Genomic DNA, 20,366 nt, shown 5'->3' with positions numbered 1-20,366 from the left:
GCCATCAGACCTCACCCAAGGGTCCGTCATAGTTCCATGTCCAGCTTTCTCGGGTAAAAATTTGGAAAATGGGAAAAAATACCAGACACTGTTAGAAAAATATTGAAGGTAATGGTCTATTGTTCTGGTGTGTAGTAAAATGTTTCTTTTAAAGTGTTTCCATCGATCGCATCGTACATTAAGACTGCTATAGAAAACATTGGGGAACGCTTTTACGATAGCAAAAACGTGAATAGAGAAAAAAAATAGAAGATTGACCTCGCGTGATCTGCGGATATATTGGTTGTTATAGTGAAATCTTACATTATATGAAAAAATTGCGTTCATAAGCGGCTTCCCGCTCAAAAATGCTTTTGTCAAGAATTGGAGGGTATGGTGAGGTTAATTGCGTCATGGTTGAAAATTCACACTGTATATTTTATGCAATGCAGTATGTGCCCTGTGTACCCTGTTAGTAATTGCCTACGGTCACATAAAAAATGATCTCTTTACCCTCCCTTCTCTTTTTATCTCTCCCTCCGTGCCCCTTCCCATGTTTAAGGCAGCTTACTGGGCGCCGGCTAGTTAACCTCCCTGCATTTCCATTCACCTCTCTCTCTCTCTCTCATGAGGGTAACTTCAGTGCTGGCGGCGTAGACGCCTTCAATTTTTTTCAACCTAACGAAGGCAGGCTTCATCCTCGTCGTCCGCACCGCCTGCCGCAAATGTCATGAATACAAAGTGCTAGACGTTCCTTGATATTGAGGCCACACGCCTCCTGCAGTCAAGTGTCCAAATGCTCATTCCTTTTCATTCTGGGGAAGGATGTTTCCCGCATCACCTGCAACACCTGAGCCTAAGCGATTACGTTAGTCACAAGTAATTTACCACGTGCAGTTTTCACTGGAAGCTAATATATAAATTTTCATCGGTTTCTTGCGTACTGGAACAAGAATGGTATGGGTTGTAGCACGCTGTATTCCACAATCCCTATTTAAGTGTAACTGAGCGAGTAAAGAATGCCCGCAGAGAGACACAAAAACTAAATTTCATGAGAAGAAACGCAGCGATGCGGCCTGAGGCATATCGCTCTTTTTCCTCAATGTAAGGGATTAAATAACGGGCAGGATCAGGTTGGTAACGCAGGTCGTCAAGATAGAAAGGCACGGCTAGAAGTCTGCGGCTGAAAACTGAGGTCAGAGAGAAGCCCACTGCGCATGCACGATTTTATTTCAAGAAGATAACATTTTGTACAAAAGTTGGTCATAAAGGGGAGACTCGCAATTTCAGTGAACGTTCCGTTGACTACTTAACACAACAACTCTCGATACGGTTTCGTGGCCCGTACTGTGTAGATCTACTTCATGACATTAATGACATGGTGAGACAACACAAGACGAAATCAGTAGGGAATGGAAATGACCTCTCCGTTTGCAATGAAAATTGTGTATTAGGTGAAGTCATGAGATTTCTCTATGCAAGTTCCGCATCTGGAAAATGAGCAAGTCATTCCAGAATGCTTCAGGCAACTTAGGCAGAACGATCGCCATGGAGCCGAAGATGGCTCCTAATATATCACCGGCACCATCCAGACGCACGTAAGAGACTCGCAAGTTCGCGAAATTCGGCCCGTTGTAATGGACCAGCTTCGTTCCGTTGCCGCCGCTACTTTCAACCACCTGGGGAAATTTTAACAGTTTCGTTGTCACAAAACAAGAGTGAACAACTTGAAATTTCAGATATATCTGTGCGACAATCTTTCACGTCACTGATATCGTTAAAAGCCGAGAAATTCACGATTGTTCGCTTTTAATTACCTCAGTGACCGGCAGGCGAAACAGAGCACCAAAGTCCTGGTCCAGCCTCGTGCGTACGCAAGGGTCGATTTATGATTTATAAGTTCATAAGTTAGTCATGAGCCTTCTCGCAGTGAAAGAAAAAACATTTACACAAAAATTTATTTTTGCACAGGTGCAAAACTGATAACCATCGTTGTGCAGCAAATAATGTTAAGGTCGAAGCATGCACTCGATATTAGTTGAAGCAAAATTAAGTGATCGGAGATAAAACGCTGTCAAAAGCCTTCAGCATAGATCAACAGATCCATGTCGGCACAGTACGAATCTCCACCGAGGTAGATTCTGCTCATCCTGTGCTAACGTAAAAATTCCGGGTGCGAGTAATGTTTGAATATTAACTTTAATTACCGAATTCTAAAGCGCATACGCATTTAGTCAAAATACGAAAACAAAATTTCGAGAATTTCAGTGCCCTGTTGTTCCTGAATATATCAAGGAACTTTATCGCCACAGTTACGATTAACAACAGCAATACCACACGCCGTAAAAATTGTTGTGAAGGGCTCAGCCGCCTTTTTATAATAGCAAAGGGACCTGGTGCTCCGTAGGCAACCTAATGGAAAGAGTTGCTTGTTAGACATACATGCTTTCGTTATGTTTCACGTTCTGCAGTAATATATGCCAATTTTGAGCACCAACCTAATAGCTCAAATATTATCATATTTACTCCCGTATAGATCCACACTCTCTTTATGACACCGTCCAAACTACGAGGTTGAACAATACGCAGATACCATTATATCTTGGGTCCAAGGATCCGCCGCAGATATTACAAATCTGGTGAGGGTCCTAGGACCCAAGATATTACACTTGAAAGGGGGTTTAATAGCTCAGGCACCACCAGAACCAGGAAGGCAGAACCAGGCGCTGAATTAGGCCTTCCAGGCGTCCGCGGTTATTCTAGAGCCCGGCAGCAGCAAGCGCTCAGCGATAGCACTGCCGCTACCTCGTTGTTACAACTTTGTCTTTACAATGGCTCCCGGGGATGAAAGGAGCCATCCTGGCGACTCAAGGCGTAGTGCAGATCAAGGGGTCATGGTAAGGCTTGAGGCGACTGACATGCACCGTTTCACGGCCACGACGGCGAAGGTCAGAGGAGCGTGTCAGTGGTTCGACGACATAGTTCTCAGGGGAAGGTTAAGAAAGAACACGGTAAGGGTCTTGATATTTGGCTTGGAATTTGGACGACAGGCCAGGAGAGCCAGCAGGGATCCAAAGCCAGACAAGTGAGCCGGGGGAAAGGGGTACGTGAGTTTGACTACCGGAATCCCGACGTTCTTTTTGTCGATTCTGGTCAGCAGACGTGAGGGAACGGGCGAGCTGGCGGCATTCCTCGGCATATTTGGCAATTTCAGAAGCAGGTGCGCAGTCAGATGCATAAAGATGGTAGGGAAGAATGGTGTCAAGCATGCTTGTAGGTTCGCGGCCGTAAAGAAGAAAGAACGGAGAATAGCCTGTGTTGGACTGGACGGCGGTATTATATGCGTAGGTGACGAACGGAAGAACGAGGTCCCAGTTGGAATGGTCGGGACTGATATACATGGTGAGCATGTCACCGAGTGTCCGGTTAAACCGTTCAGTGAGGCCGTTGGTCTGAGGATGGTACGCAGTGCAGGTCCTGTGAACGATGCGGCACTCTTGCAGAAGCGCCTGGACAACCTCGGATAAAAACACACGGCCGCGGTCGCTCAGAAGCTCACGAGGGGCGCCGTGGCGAAGAATGAGCTGGCGGAGAGTGAAGAAGGCCACCTCTCGTGCTGTAGCCGCCGGAAGAGCCGCCGTTTCAGCATAACGCTTGAGATGGTCTATGGCGACTATAACCCAAAGGTGACCTGAAGGGGTAGAGGGCAGGGGCCCGTAAAGGTCGATGCCGACGCGATCAAAGGGACGGCCAGGGCAAGGTAATGGCTGCGATGGGCCAGAAAGGCGCTGTGACGGAGACTTGCGGCGTTGGCACGCAATGCATGAGTGAATGTACTTGCGTAAAAAGTTGTACATTCCACGCCAGTAGTACCGGTGCCGAAGTCGAGTGTAGGTTTTCAAAACACCAGCATGAGTAGTCTTGGGGTCGGCATGGACAGAGGCGCAGACTTCAGCTCGTAGTTGGCGAGGGATGACAAGGAGCCATTTTCGACCGTCGGGCATGTAATTGCGACGATAGAGGAGACCATCAGGCAAAGTGAAGTGGCGGGCTTGTCGCCGAAGTGAGCGAGAGGCAGCTGCCGTAGGGGGCCCAGACAGATGGTGCACGAGAGATGTAATCCAGGGGTCCTTGCGCTGTTCCACAAGCATGATTACCGGGTGCAACGAGGACAGCTCGGAGTCAATGCTCGAGATGGTCGCAGTGTCGGAAGGCAGCGGACACCGGGAGAGGGCGTCAGCGTCAGAGTGCTTAAGGCCAGAGTGATAGACGACTCGAATGTCGTACTCCTGGAGGCGCAGAGCCCAGCGGCCAAGGAGACCCGATGGATCCTTACACGATGACAGCCAGCACAAAGCTTGATGATCGGTGACTACGTCGAAAGGGTGGCCGTAGAGGTATGGTAGGAATTTGATTATCGCCCACAAAATGGCCAAGCATTCCTTTTCTGTGACGGTGTAATTGATCTCGGCCTTGGACAGCGTGCGGCTCGCATAGGCGACAACGTATTCTGGAAATCCAGGTATTCGCTGGGCGAGCACCGCACCTGTGCCCACGCCGATAGCATCCGTGTGTACTTCTGTCGGGACGTTAGGGTCGTAATGGCGAAGGATGGGAAATGAAATAAGGAGTCGACGTAGGGTAACAAAAGCTTCATCGCACTCAGAGGACCATGACGACAAGGAGTTCTGGCCTTGAAGCCGCGTCAAAGGCGAAATGATTGTAGCGAAAGTTCGGATGAAGCGTCGAAATTAGGAACAGAGGCCAATGAAACTCCGCAGTTCTTTGAGAGTAGAGGGCTTTGGAAAGTCGGCAACAGCGCGAAGCTTTGCCGGATCCGGAAAGATGCCCGCTTTGGAGACGACATGGCCGAGTACGGTCAGTTGGCGAGCGCCGAAGTGGTATTTCTTCAAATTTAGTTGCAGCCCGGCGGCAGTGAGGCAGGTCAACACTTTGCGCAGACGAGTCATATGTGTGGAGAAGTCGGCCGAGAAAACAACGATGTCGTCGAGGTAGCAAAGACATGTCTTCCAGCGCAAGCCGCGCAAGACGTTATCCATCATGCGTTCGAATGTTGCGGGGGTGTTGCAAAGACCAAATGGCATGACGTTAAATTCGTATAGTCCGTCGGGCGTGACGAAACCAGTTTTTTCACGATCGCATTTGGCCATGGGGATTTGCCAGTATCCAGAACGCAGATCCAGGGACGAAAAGAATTCCGCACCTTGCAGACAATCGAGGGCGTCATCGATGCGTGGTAGAGGATAAACGTCTTTCCTAGTTATTGTGTTTAGGCGGCGATAATCCACACAGAGTCTAATGGAGCCATCTTTCTTTCGAACCAGCACGACCGGGGATGACCAAGGGCTGTGCGACGGCTGTATGATCCCACGCTCAAGCATGTCGTCCTCTTGCTCGTTGAGGACTAGACGCTCTGTCGCTGACAAGCGATATGGGCGCTGTCGCAGAGGTGGATGGGAGCAGGTATCGATGGTATGGTGGACATGTGAAGAACGCCCGAGTGGAGACTGGCACGCATCAAACGATGAAGGAAATTGGTGTAACAGTTCAGCCGGTTCGACGCACCCAAGGCATTCACCATGAATCAGGGTCACTGGAGATGAGAGAGGGTTGCTGACGAGCATGGCTGTCGTTCCGGAGGTCACCGTGAGGACAGCGAAGGGTAGCGGCATGTTCTTGCTGCGAAGAAATAACTCCGAGGGGGTAAAGAGTACAGTTACAGCAGGTTGGTTGCGTCTGAAGGCGCACGAGAGGGATACAAGGACAGAGGAATTTGCCGGGAGCTCGACATCGTGAGACAGGTGTACTTTGGCCGGATATTCAGGAGACGGTGCGGCCGGGTAGGCGTTAGGCTGAGCAGAAAAAGTAACTTCGGCGCGGTTACAATCGACGACGGCGGAGTGCTCAGAAAGAAATCCCATCCTAGAATTACGTCATGGGAGCTAGAGGAGAGGATCAGGAATTGAATGATGTACAAGACGTCTTGAATAACGACTCGCGCGGTGCAGGTTGCGAGCGGTTCGACCTGTTCGGCGGTAGCAGTGCGAAGAGAAACTCCCGAAAATGTCGTCATGTCTTCAGTTTTCGACAAAATTTCGCGTCCATAATTGAGACAGCAGCTCCGGTGTCCACGAGAGCACAGGTTGCAACACCTTCGACAAAAACATCAATAACGTTTGTTGGTGAGAGCAGAGGCCTTGTATAGAGTTCCCAGGGGACGCAGCTCTTGCCTCGGGAACTGCGCTCATTAGTTTTCCGCTGCGGAAGGGCTGGCCCGACGGCGCATAGGAGATAGGGAACGGCGCCGCGGAGAAGAGGAACGAGGAGAGGTGGCAGCCTGGCGGTTGCCGGAGAAGGCAGGAGGCAATGGGTCCTCTTGCACGCGGGGCGGCTGTATGTAAGACCCATACGCAGACGGTGGCAGAACGTCAGCAGGCGAAGAAGGACGTCTGCGGCAGTAGCGGGCTACATGTCCGCCGAAGCCGCAGGCAAAGCAAATAGGCCTATTGTCGCGAGTACGCCACAAACGACCGTAATGCGAGACTGCCGGCGGGAAGCGAGGCTAGGGTTGTGCCACCTGAGCCCGATACGAGAAATCAGGCGGGGGCGTCGAAGGTGGCGGCGCTTGAGTGGCGTCTTGAAATGGGCTCAAGGGATGGGATGGTAGTCTGGCAAGAACGGCGGCGCACGTAAGAGGGGCAGCCACAGGTTGCTGGGGCAGGGGTGGCAGGGCCTCCGCGACATGGGCTCGGATCGTCTGCTGAAGGGTGGGAGACAGCGCTGGCGGGGGGTTCCGAACTCCAGAGATGAGCGCTAGTTGGCGTGCGATCTCCTCTCGAATGAACTTTTGAATGTCATGCCTGAGCTGCTGCCCTCCTGCGGTCTCGACATCAGCGGACAGGACGTCGGCAGGCTGTACGGTGCGACGAGTGAGGACGCGTTGCTTGCGGAGCTCCTCGTAGCTCTGGCACAAGCTGATGACGGAGGCCACGGTGGCCGGCTGCTTGGCTAGAAGCATTTGGAACGCACCTTCATCGATACCCTTCATGATATTTTGGATTTTATCAGCCTCGGTCATATCGCTGTTCACGCGCTTGCAAAGATCCACCACGTCCTCAATATAACTAGTAAATGTCTCGCCAGGCTGCTGAGCCCGTTCGCGTAAGCGCTGTTCAGCGCGAAGTTTTCGCTCGCCAGAACGGCCAAATACCTCAGTGAAGCTCGTCTTGAACGTGGACCATGTGGCGATATCGGCTTCGTAGTTACGGAACCAGAGGTTGGGGACATCAGCCAGGTAAAAGATGACGTTGTTTAGTTTCATGGCGTCGTCCCAGCGGTTGTGCGTGCTGACCCGCTCGTAGGAAGCCAGCCAGTCCTCGACGTCAGAGTCGCCGGGCCCACTGAAGACAGCCGGGTCCCGTTGTCGAGGTGTGCCGGAGCAGATAAGCGGAGCAGCCGGTGGCTGGGGAGCCAGGGGCATTGCTGACATTACAGTGCCGCTGCGGAGCTCCGGGACGGGATCAGGAGCAACCTCCACCTCTTGAAAGGGGGTTTAATAGCTCAGGCACCACCAGAACCTGGAAGGCAGAACCAGGGGCAGAACGAGGCCTTCCAGGCGTCCGCGGTTATTCTAGAGCCCGGCAGCAGCACGCGCTCAGCGATAGCACTGCCGCTACCTGGTTGTCACATCTTCGTCTTTACACACTTATTATTGGAATAGGGCGTAGTGCTTGCAGCACTCTGGGACGAGTCGGCCCAGCATTGCACTGCCTCCGGGCTCGTACCGGAGCATAAAAGCGCGCGCCCTTTTTTATCTATATTTGCTCTCCTATCTTTTACCTCTCCTAATTTCAGCACGTGGCAACGTGCGTTGTTCAGCTTGAGCCAGTAGGCCAGCCCGTGCACTTTCCTTTTCTTTCTTCCTGTCAGCAACAGCAGCAGTTGCAGATACCAGCCACGAAAAGGAATCATCCCGGCTGCTAAATTAGAAAGATTTGGCTTTTTAGCTCTGGTCAAGCCTGGAGTGACGCGATAGCTACAGCTTGCCGAGTGGAATTCGCTCAGTCGAATTGCAAAGTCAGCATTTCGCCGCTTCGTTTCGCAGGGCGTTCCTTCTTCATCCTCGTCCCTGGTCGTGTACTCACACTCTCACTACCCTCTCCACTCCTCCCCCCCCTCGATTTCGCCAGCGCCGCGCCGCCGAATGCTACTTCACACCACGTGACCAACCACGTGACCAGCCATGGAGCCGCTGCGCTCAAGGCTCGAAATGTAGCGGAACGGGCGCGCGGCGCGCACACCAGCTGCGCGATTTAACGTCGCTCCGCGCATGCACACAGCTGGCGGAGCGTTGGTGCCACGGCTCAACGCGCAGCCACGATGACCTCGCGAAGTGGCTGGCGTAATGTAGCTCTCGCTAAAAAAGGAACCAAAGCGATGACAATGGTTCTATTGCAGAACGTCCTGCGTTCTGGCTGCCTCTTAGCTTTCGCAGACCATGGCAGCTGACACCCCCGATTATGCGCCATGGTTTCGCGTGTCCTAGTTTTTTTCAATGGAGACACGGAAAAGAGTTTATATAAAGAATGCAACTCCACAACGCCTATAGCACGTCGACAATGAATGCACACAACCGGACGAACGAATAGTCACTCCACCCGGACGTGGGCAATCGTTTTCGGCAGCATTCAAGCAAGCAAGCAAGAGCGGAGGGGCCACAAGATTCGGGGCTAGGACGGGCGATTTCGAAGTCGCCGTAAAGAGCGCCGCTTTGGTGAAAAGTTTCGAGCGGCACCGCTACAGCTCCGTTATGTCGTGCGTTGTTGAGGTCGTGTTAGTTGAACGTAGGCCACTCGGATTTGCCACGGCTTGGCTAATACGGCAGGCATTCAAACTTTTCAGCTCCCTTAGAAATTCAAAAAAATAAAAGGATCATATACACAACGCAGCGACATTTTCGTGAAAAATTACGGCAAAATTATTCACCAAAATTGGTGGTAGTGTCCAACGCTGTTAAAGCAAAATTTCTTGTTTTGTAAAAATATGTTATGTACGATTTTGTTTGCATGAAGATGAAGAGAGCCGACGCGTTGCTCCCCGGTGCTGATAAAATTCGCCTTGTCTGCTAAGAAACGATTGAAATGTATTTGAAATCTCACCCCGGTATTTGATTCATCCAAGTTCGCGTTAAATCAACTACTCGGAATCATTTGCAAACAGCACTTGCGCTAACGAATTTAATACGAATAGTGAAAGCACAATCAGCGAATCTTATTTCAAGTTTATGAAACCTTGCAAACACCTCATTTTACGCTGTTGCATAATCCGTCCAATTAATAAATTTCGTTGTCCTTTTCGTCCATGGTACTTATGTCCACAAACGTAAGATATTCTTTCTGACAGCAAGTGATTGTTGTAGTTTTCTGTTACCATATAATGCGGCATTGGTGCCCAGTGCATGCCCAAAAATGTCTCCTCAAGAGGATGTTTCTGCATAAAAGCATATTGTTCTGCTGGCCGCGATCATCAGCCTGACTACTTACACTCCACAGCAAAGGCCTTTCCTATTTCCCCCCATTAAACCACGGTGTCTGCCAGCTGTGGCCCGCTTTTGCAAGGAAACTTTCTAATCTTATCCGCCCAACGAACCTTCTGGTGCACTCTACAGCACTCACGTTCTGTATGAATCAACTCCGGTGCCTTAAAGGACCATGGGCTGTCTTTCCTTGCGGTTACATGGCCATTTGTTCGTCATGGTTTGAGCTTGAATTTTATTAAATCTCTTATGCTCCCTGACCCATCCTGTTCTCTTCGTGTATCTTACCGTTGCGCCTATAATCGTCGTTTGCATAGCCTGCTGTGGTGATTTGATTTCTTTCGTTGTAGCCTTTCCTGTTCGTTCAAGTTTGTTGTAGCCTCTCAATTCCTGCTGCATAAACTAAGAGGAATAAGATTCAGCTTTTCTAACCATTCCGGCTGCCCAATTGAAGGATGTTAGAGAACTGCCGTTCAACACCTCAGAGTTCCTGCCAAATGCAGTCCAACATATTCTTATTTAGCCAGAGAGAGAAGCTCTTTAATGAAAAAAAATAGACAACTAAGCCGGCTGACAAAAGTCGCTGCCATATAACTCTGCGGGGGGAAGGGAATTAATGCTAGTTATTACACACACGTAATAGAGTTGTGTGGTTACTTCCTTTCTTGTTAGATAAAGACCCTGAAAAATTCTATTATTTGCTGTCAAATTTAAAAAGTTTACTCCTTCCGAAACCATTTATCAGAACACTTAATTTCTCCATATAACTTTTGTGACGCACCGTTCTGCTATGTCTGTCTAGGTCCTCGATCATGCTTTACTATTCGGTCCTGGGTTACTTACCAAAGCGATGGCATCAGCAAAGAAGAGATTGCTTAGGTATTGTTCATTATGTGTTATCCCCATCTCTTCGGAATCCAGTTCTCTGAATACTTCTTGTAAATAACCGGACAACAGTGGTTGTTAGATAATCCCCACGCCTAGACGCTTCCTGATTGGCATTGTGTCATTTCCTCTGTGCCGGGCAACAGTCGTAGGGCAACTGCTAAAGTTTTTTTCCAGCGCCTTCCAAACGTCTATTCTACACCCTGGTACACGATGCCTGTTTGCCTTCAACACCCTGCTTACGAATAAAGACCTTGCTTTCCCCAATGTCCGCATTGCTTTGAGAGGTGTACGAACCATTTTATTTTTAACACAGGAATGCACTAAAAGACTGCCTTTCGCCGTTAGCCTTCTGATCTTATCCTCTGACCCCCCCTCTCCACAATGTAACTGAATATATTTGTAAAATGTGTCAGGTCTGAGGTGGTTTTTTGGCCACGCACCTTTGGCTCTTAATCGGACGAATGTTTGCCCGACCACTTAAACTGCCCTGCAATGGTCTCAATGCTGCTTTCGTCCTTTCTACTTTGTATTTGCGCATGCATATAACTGGTTTGCCGGATCGATACAACATTGCGCTACATGAAATGTCTGAATATCGAGTCATCACTCGCATTAGAGATTGCAGCACTACGTCGCTAAGCGTATTGTCCGCAGGAAAAGCGGTTTCCATATTGATCAAGGTTGGCCTTCTTAACAGCGCAGTGTAATTGAAACGAGGACGCTTTGATTCGCACGTCGTGGACGTGATAGGCCAGTGGATGTGATACAGATGGAAGCCTAATCGGGTGTGACGGCCGACAGATTATAACGTAATCGCAGAATAGGCGTGACACCTTCAACCACGGACATGAAAGAACAGGCGCTGCTTACCAAAGCAAGAAATGACAAAAGGAAGACTAATTGAACGAATCTATAGAGGTCTTATTGTCGAGGTGTTGACATTGCAACACAACACTTCTCTCGGCATATGCGTTCTTGGATTAGGGCAGGAAAGCTAGCAACTTTTCATGTATTTAAACGAAACCTGCTCTCTGTATGCTAAGTAGCTTTAAAACATTTAGTCATAATTATTTTTCACGGTTCTCATTTCTTCGTTGCCTCACTTCTAGGCAAGCGGGCTGATAAATGCGAAATAGCTTCAACGAGATCGCGTACACATACCGCAGTTTGCATGCGCTCCTGGCGTTCTGCACTGTGGACGCAAATGAACCCTTTGTCGACATCCGTGTTAACATGTTTCGACAATGTTTATGAACGTGCGTCTGCTCATTTCTCGTATAATGCAATCTGAGAGCACATTTTCACTGCTGGGCTTCGCCGTCGCATGAATGGGTGTGCTTCTCCTGTCCTTCCCCATCTGCCCACAAGCAGCGTTACTGGGGGCCCATGTCGAGTAGCCGTGTTCACAGTTCACACTTCGCGGCAAAGTGAACGTCTCTTTCTTCAAAACCTCTTCCCGTGCTTTATCTATAAGCCACTGTTGTATATAAATTATTGGACCCCTCTACCGTACATCTGAACGAATTTTAAACTTACAGCCTCTCTCCTCAATGCTACAACGGAAAATAGAGAGCGCATTTCTACTGTAAAAGTACTGAACGTAGTCCTTCTAAGTAATGGGCTTTTAAAAGCAACGGGACGAGTATATCACAAGTAGTTGCGGATGTAATGTCATCGAAGTATATTCTCAACGCAATTGAAACGAGCCCGTTCACGATTCTAAGCAAAAGCTGAACTCTGCTTGTTGGTGTTGCTAAGCTATTAAATATTTTCTTAAACTGCTCCGTCCCGGGAGTTGAAGGCATGAATAAGAATGATAGAACTTTAAAATTTGGCACGTTAGTAAAGGACGAATACGTAGAAGAAACACACTGGGGCAGCCGATGGAAATCTTTTTGGTCCCATTCCAACAGAGGACAGTGAAAACAACTTCTATATTATTTCTTTCTATTCACAGGAACAAAATGTTAAACATTAATAAGCGACAGGCGCAGCATTCTGCCTTACTTGATAAATGCGTCGCACCAAACACGGAAGACCCAGCTCTTCAGCCCATCCAGAAGAGATTTAAGGTGGGCCATTGTCTAGAGCACTAATTTGCAGGCCAAGAATGGCACAAGAGCTTTTAGACCCCACCACCAAGAATGGCCGCACTCTGAGGTGCGCTTGTCTGCTTGGCGTACGTGGTCCCTCCGAGCCAAGCACTTATGAATAAGAGTATTTTCAGCTCCGAAGAGAACGCCTTAAAGGTGTGCACTTTCCACATAGCAATAAAGCCATGTGCTCTGGAGGAAGTCTTCAGTATTTCAAAATTGATAGCCATTAAAAACCTCAAATAAATTCATTCAAAAGCTTTCTCCACAAAGGAAAAGCTACGGTTGCCGGTATAATATTTTTGGCCCAGTAAAGCGCATGACACAACCTGGCAAGCAGGTTATATTCTTGTAAAGTCTCCGCCTTGAGCCTATACTGTCGGCGGGTTTTTTTTACCCAGGAAAATCATAGCACCCTGCTTCTCCCCTTTTCTTGTTCTTGGAATATATACCTAATTTCACCGCCACAAACATTTTGACAGACGTCAACGCATGCTCACTTAGATGTATCGAGTATTACTGCTGCTTTTCACCACAGAATTTGATCCTTTCATCTCAGTAAATATTGTGAAACAACGAATCGTCTGAGCAACGCATTGCCATAATTAGGCAGATTTCTTTCCTCTTTACGATATTTTCTACTAGCACTGCGCGTGTCTGTGAGCCGTTACGCCGTCGCTCATAGCTTTCAATCACCGGTTCTCGCCTCTTCCAACAATCAATGTTCAGCTCGCAGGATTCAAACAGGCAGAATAATATTTGTAACGGTAACCTTGTCTGCTTCGTTTCTTCTCGAGGCATATTGATTTCATGAGTTGGATGTTACTTATTACCATTTTCTCAGTCCTGGCGGGCCCAGCCACTCCCGTCTAACATTTTGCGCAATGGCACAACGTACATTTCAGCTTAAGAAAATTTAAAGCCTTCTTACCTTTGTGTCCGGTCCTTAAAAATATTGATGTCACCTAAAGTCCTTCGAAGCTGACACCGTGGCGGCTAGCTGCGTGCCGTTCGTCTTTATACGACGAAAAGATTGCGCATGCGGGGGTTTTAGCGAGACTGTTTATTCGCACTCAATCATAGAGCTTCCTCTGATGTGTCCTGACCTTCTGTCCTCGTGTGATCTCTGTGTCTTCAGCCCTTGCCCAACTTTGTATGATTGTATCCCATTCATGTTGCTGTGGAGAAAAAAGAAAAACCTACATAGACACGCTCACTCTGCGTGGCCACGGTTAGTGGCTTTCTTTAGTGCCTCGTCAGGAGAGAACCGGGTCAAATAGCACATTTAATAGTGTTGCGCGCGGTGGCGCTGTTCAAAAATATTTCAAGTTCACGCGCACCCTGACTGCTCCTGTTTATTTTTGGCCCATGTGCAATGCTCTAAACACAATGAAAGCACTATTACAGGAAGGTATTAGGGGCTTCACTTAGTTATCTACACTGAGTAGGCATTGGAAAGCAGGTGTTAATTCCTCAACTGTAGGCAGCAGCTAAGCTCCGTCTTACGAGCATGACGTGATAACGTTAGTGGTTAATGCCCGTATATAGGTAACTGATCGTTCCCTGCCTAACATTAGAGAGGTGGCGAGTCCTCACATCACTACCAGCGAAGTACCGTAGCGTTAAATAGTTGTGCAACTGAACTGGCAGGTGACTCTTTCTATTACAACCACCGGTAGGGATATTGCGACCCATGTCATTCTTCCCTAGCAATCTCTCGCGTAGCTGGCGCAACGTTCCTCCGAACTTACCCGCCTTACAATCCAAGCTTACCCGGGTAACTAAACTCGGGTGTAAACTCATGTTGCTAGACAACGGCACAAGACCGTACGTACGTACGTACGTACGGTGGCAAGATTTTTGGTCGGCGTTGGTGACCGTATGAGTGCTTTCGCATTAAAAGTTCATTTGGGAATAGGAATCTCCAGCTGAAAGAAATAAGACGAGAAATTGAATCCAGGGTATCCCCTAGTTGGCTAACTAATTTATTACGGGGGAACCGCTGATACACAAGCGTTTAGTGCATCCAAAATCAACAACAGGAAACGTAACTTGTCGACATAATTTCAAGACGAGAACCTCCTTGTGCAAGAAAGTGCATTGTGTTTGACGGTTCCCAACAAGATATCGCAAAGCTTCGATTCCGTTTTCCACAGGAAGGAACGCAGCTTCATCTCTTGTGCCCATTAAAACTCTCTGATGTGTCCGATTAAGTATGCCAACATCGACCGCGCATATCGTCCCAGCATGTGATAAGCTACAATAATTCAGGACAAGCTGCTTGGCCAAAAGGTGAATGCGGGAACAATGAGGAACAACATGCTGTAATAGTAGCAGCGGTGAACAAGGAGAGGCATTTAACGCAGGGAATTCCTTTGAGAGCAGCCGTACACCTGGAGTGCATCGTATTATAAGAAAGAAGATCGAAAACAGCGCCTTAAAGATTCACTTCTCCGCAGAATCATTAATGTACTAAAATACGCTACATCAGCACTGCAACTGTAATGTGTGAAAGAAAATACTTCAATGCCTTGCGGTCGAATATTCACTATCTCGTTGAGACACTTCTGCGAAGGGCGCCTTTTTGCTAACTGCTATCAACGCAGACCGACAAACCTTGGTCGAAACATAAGCGTGTTATATTCACCCGTTTCTTGTTTCGGCGCTCTGTGGTTGTGCCTTTCACCACAATTACGCGATAACACATCCGCATCTCCTTTTTTAATGTTGTGGAAAAAGCTTTTTTCTTAGCGCAACAACAACCTTTAGATATCGAAACTAGGAAAGTGTTTTATACAGGATTTGCTTCTTACTGATTAACTATCTCACGGCTTCTTTTTCGTGTCTGTGTTAATTCCAATCAGCATTTAACACAAATACAAAAAACAATGGTGAAAATGCAGAGATTTATTGATTTATGAAACACATTAAACAGAAGGAAAGAGAATATACTTAACCCGATATTTTTTAAGATAGCGTACTTAATACCTCCGACGTCAACACGTACCCACATCCCGAGATGAATACATTTGCACACATACTCTAGATTGAAAGCAGTCAAAGCTTATCCATCCTTTCTGAAGTATTTTATTAGGCCAAAAAACACATATATAACATTAACACGACAAGTTGAAATCTGTACAAAGGTAAAGAACAACTTGCGATCTGATGAGCATAAAAGCATACAGTTGAAGAGTGCACCATTTTTACAGCTGGGAGGAATGCTTTAAATTGAAAATAACAACAAATTATAAGTGGAAGAGGCTTTTAATTTGGCTCCACAGCAGAAAAAAATACGCGTGTAAACGGGACGTTAATTGGACCGTGCGAAAACCATACCAGTTTTTTTAGGTTCTTTTTTTAACAGTTTTTAACATGTTTCCATAATGATAGCAGTTTGAATGGTTTAAGTATCATTCAAGCGGCGGTCCTGTGACCCACGCGTTCTTTATGCAGGTGTTTTATTTCGATTAGTCTCATTCTTTTACTACCACCAAGCGCGGATAAATTATTTCCGAAACCCCTGCCTTGATAGTGACCTGACAAGAACGCGACCGCTATCAGAGCGTCCACTTGCGCAAACCCTGCTCACTCCCGGATCGACAGAGAGCTAGTCGGCACCGCTGCTAGTGACGCGAGCTGCCGAATCAAGTGTTGCGATTTGGTCCATTGCACTTTGGTTCATTTATGTTCAGATCGAAGAGAATTTTTATGAATCGAATCGCATTTGCAGCTCTAAGCCTTCACTGCACCACTCTTCACTGTACCATTCGACAGTTCTTGTGCTTCTGTGCTAATGTTGCCACAGGCGGTATGTACGCATTGCAAACCTTGACGACGAATCTTTTAATAGTTGTAGCATGCACCGCACAAGTCGCCACCACCACCGAAATCTAATTATTCCCCAGACGTCCACAGATCGTCAGATACTGTAGCCGCGTCTTCTGGTTGGCATCATAAAGGACATAAAACTGACCGCATCAATAGCAATATTAACACAGTCAATATTGTGTCCACCTCTAAGAAACGGGCACAAAAGTGAAGACTCTGAATTCCAATTTAACGCAATGCGCGCAATAAAAACTGCAGATTAATTAGACCAAAACGCTTGTGTAGTGACGCTTTAAGCACTATTATGCTCCTCAGGGCTACTTAACGCAATCTCACGCATACCAAGAGTACTTCTTGTAATCATTAAAAAAACTTACCCGTACCTCATACCTCTTTTGTAATCAATTGCGTCTCTTGAGAAACATTAAGCAGCTGTGAAATTTTTTCTTCTGCGTCTTTTTTATTGCGGAGTCTTTCAGCTATCTTACCCACCCCGTTACGGCATGGTGAGAATGAGAAGGCGCAGGAAGCCTTGACTACGGCCAGGTTCTTCTCTATCGAGTCGATGATAATACTGGTCTCCAGACAAACTTTCGTACTAGCTTGTGCGCTCAAATGGGTTTCAAATATCTTCCAATCCCCCCAGCGCATTTGCATGATGCTGCGGATGTCATTAGCCGCTGGACAAAGCTGCTACGAAGTGCAAAATGGTATGTTGTACTTGTGAAGATAAAAGTTAAAGAGAAAAAGCTAGTTTGTGTTATACAAAGTAGATACTACCTCTATAAGAAGTACCGCCGTGGAGGCAGCTAAGAGTGCCGCAAAACACGAGAAGAACTGCCGGAAATAGCTTACATTCCCAGAATCATTGCTCATACCCTTACTGTCCTCCGGATCAGGTTTACGATAAGGGCAAACGATCAGCCGTATATCCGGCCTCAGTAAAGATGCCTCAAATATCCTACGAAGAATGACATTGTAGGCTCTTGCAAAAGGGTAATCCTTGCGGACCGGAGTTACTACCTAGATAAGAGTGATCACTTCTTTTGATTCAATGACTCGAGGAGCGACAGAGCTGACGAAGCACTCAGTGAATCGGTTCACAAGACAGAATCGCCCTTTCTGCTCGGCACACAACAGGCAATCTCTCTTCGACTCTTTCGCGAAGAGCTCGTGTTTTCCATGTTTAACGACTGCTGCCTGTATTTTTGAATAGAGTGGGCTCAATGTGATGTTCTCAACTAATTTGTGGTGCATTACCGTGCCTCGAAGAAGACATGGTAAGACGCGTCCGTGGTCAAGCGCTTCTTCCAGCTCTTCAAGCGTGTCAGTGTTGTCCGGAGATAAGCGCGAACTAAGCCTAGACGTAAGCTCGCTTCTCAAATAATTCGACAATGGAAGAATGGCGAGAATCCAGGCAGCAAATACAAATACGTGGATCAATGTCCAGCGTTTCGTGGCAGGAAGAGGATAGGATGTAGAATAGAATGATGCCATAAAAAACGTTAAGGACTCCAGAATAGAACAACGAAAGGCGCGTTCATGTTGAAAATTTGAAATCTTAATCACGAGAAGGCATGATCCGATACAGGCGGCTGTCAGTAAGAATCCTGCCTTGCTCTTTACCAGCATATTGAAGAGTGGCTCAGGACGAAAGTTCTCGCGACGGGAATAGAAAGTTTCATAGGTGTATACTAACGCTGGCGGAATTAAAGTTACGCTGTTCTCGCTGGCTGCGCACATCTCCATAACGATATCAATCCTTCCTCTATATATATCGATACTGATGATCTTCAAACTGTCGTACAGCTGCGTTACAAGAGTTGCGTTCTGTGCGCGCAGCGCGTTTTTAATCATGTCAACCTCCCTTCCGAAGCAAGGACGCTTATAAACAGAAAGGCGTCGACTGTAGCATGCGATGCGTACCTGCTTGTTTCTCAACGTACCGCTTGTGCCTGAATGAAAATCGAACCCCCGCAAAAGCGACTGGCAGCTCTGAGAGTATATTGAAGCTTTCGAGGTTTCTGGCGGCCTCGATCTCTCTTCATCGTTTTGGGCAGGCGTTTCACATTTCTGTGCCATGCGACCTCGATCCTTACGGTGCGAATATTCTAACGCATGCACCATAGTGGCGCTGCTTTCCGCACTGTCTTCAAGGAATACCCAGTCGATGAGATAAAACGTGCTGAAATCTTGGAACGTAGCTTTGAGGCAATTTAAGTGGTCTCGGCTTATCTTTGGCAGAACAACAATCGTCTTGATGCTGTGGTGGCTGTTCTGGGCAAGCATGCGGTGTAAGTCAAAACTTGGCAGTGTCCATCTACTCGATGGCCACTCTAGGCGGGGCAACCAGTACTGCGCTGACGGATCCCAAAATCCTTCACATGTGACTACAGCGACGTGGTCGTGTCGGCTTATCCACGTGCCGAGTTGGTTAAGGGTACTTTCTGGGCCCCTTTCGGTAGGCAGAGAAAAAGGCACCTCAATGGAGAGAAAAACTACAGTAAGCAGAAAAAGCTGAACCATCGCTCGTCTAAAAATATAGATACCTGAAAGTGCAGATTTTCTGAAGATGGAACTTGGAGTATTTAGAAACAACAGGTGGGGAAAGGCAAGGTACACGAGCAAGAGAAATACGGTCTCAACGTTATAATCAGGTTAGTCCAGCTGCTTGCCGACTGCAGCACCGGGGCTAGTTGTACACGGGAGTGACTTGATGCCAGGGAACACCTGCATGCGCCTGCTGTAGGCGTTGCCCTGCAGAAAAAAGTTTTTTTGCAAACAAGGAGTTCACGATTAAGAAAAATGCTGGCATCACGCGGGCAGTGGTATATATTTTACTTTTTTCAACCTCCTTATCTGGCTTCTTGTGCTTAATACTTGAAAATGAACTCTTCATACCGGATCAGCATATATATGAAGAGATGATTTCGTAAAAAAATTCATGCATGTCTAGTATTCAAAATTACTTTTCGAGTGTACTCACGACATTTAGTGGTTAATAATTCTGGATATCCAACAGGGCTTCATAAAACAGATCCTCTACACCTCCTGTGAAAGTGATATAAATGTGGACATCGAACAGAGCTTCATTTAACAGATCCTCTTCACCTCATGTGAAAGTGGCATGGTTTCCTCTCTACCAAAATACTGCGTACCCTAAATTTCCCTTAGAGAAAATGCGCAGCGACCTACTTTGTGCTCCCATATGTCGATGCTTGTCTGTGTGTGTGAGGGGGGGGGGGGGGGGAGAGACAAGCATTTCTTTAAAAATAGGTCTAAAAGATAGAGCTCTGCATAGAGGCTTCACTATTGCGCCAAAACAATGGACGCAGGCACAGACGCCTCGAAAGTAGCCACGTCTCTCTGTCGGATACCCGCACTTGCCGCAGTTCTTTCGCCACTAATACTGGACAGGCAAACAAATCGACGCTGCCAGTATTAGCATAAAAGTGTGCATTTGGGGACGCGAGTTTCAGGATGATGGATTTTTGGGATTCAACAAACGACCGACAGATTTCGTGGTAGGCAAACAAAAATATCTGTAATGTATCCTAATGAATCCGGCAGTAAAATTTCCGCCTGTCGATTTTGCTACAGAAAGTGTGACAGGACGATCCAGAGATTGGTAGCGGGAGGTGCAAGCTGGTGCAGCCTCAGATATCTTTTTTTTTTTTTTCAAAACAAAGAGACGCCGACCAGTAAAACGAAAAAATTCCGTCACACTCTCGACTTCATCAGCCTCAGATATCGACGTTATTTCTTGTTCGCATTATGTTGCAATTCAAGGAGTCTAATTTGGCCCCTATTACGGCCTGAGGTCGTCCACGCGTCGTTGCCAAGTACCATTAGAAGCTCTCTGCAGTGTATCCTTTCAAAACAGTTTTCACTCTGCTCTGTGCACCAAAACACTATATGGTCAAACTTTTGATAGAAACAGCTACTCGCACCAAGAAAATGCTAACTCGTTTCCTATTCCGTAACCCTGTTGAGGCTTACGCCAGTTCCTAAATTTTACC

General features: G+C 47.3%; 2 protein-coding genes across 2 annotated transcripts in view; both read right to left on the bottom strand.

The window, feature by feature from the left end:
- Window positions 1–1,181: 1,181 nt before the first annotated feature.
- The window catches only part of LOC144132880 (uncharacterized), a 74,742-nt gene continuing 55,557 nt past the window's right edge, over window positions 1,182–20,366 (bottom strand). Inside the window, exon 3 of the mRNA XM_077665596.1 lies at window positions 1,182–1,658. Coding sequence (XP_077521722.1) covers window positions 1,440–1,658 — 219 coding nt within the window. The 3' untranslated portion in view covers window positions 1,182–1,439. The remainder of the gene's footprint in view (window positions 1,659–20,366) is intronic.
- Window positions 6,563–7,480, bottom strand: LOC144133667 (uncharacterized). Its single transcript, XM_077666825.1, has one exon. The coding sequence runs from the start codon at window positions 7,478–7,480 to the stop codon at window positions 6,563–6,565; it is 918 nt and encodes a 305-aa protein (XP_077522951.1).

Source organism: Amblyomma americanum, chromosome 5 (genome assembly GCF_052857255.1).
Source record: "Amblyomma americanum isolate KBUSLIRL-KWMA chromosome 5, ASM5285725v1, whole genome shotgun sequence".
Lineage (NCBI taxonomy): Eukaryota > Metazoa > Arthropoda > Arachnida > Ixodida > Ixodidae > Amblyomma > Amblyomma americanum.
Note: the sequence above shows the minus strand (reverse complement) of the source record. Positions and strands in the feature narration are given on the sequence as shown.

Excerpts from the sequence above, each read along its gene's own strand:
- LOC144133667 (XM_077666825.1), bottom strand. The coding sequence starts at position 7,480 with ATGCCCCTGGCTCCCCAGCCACCGGCTGCTCCGCTTATCTGCTCCGGC.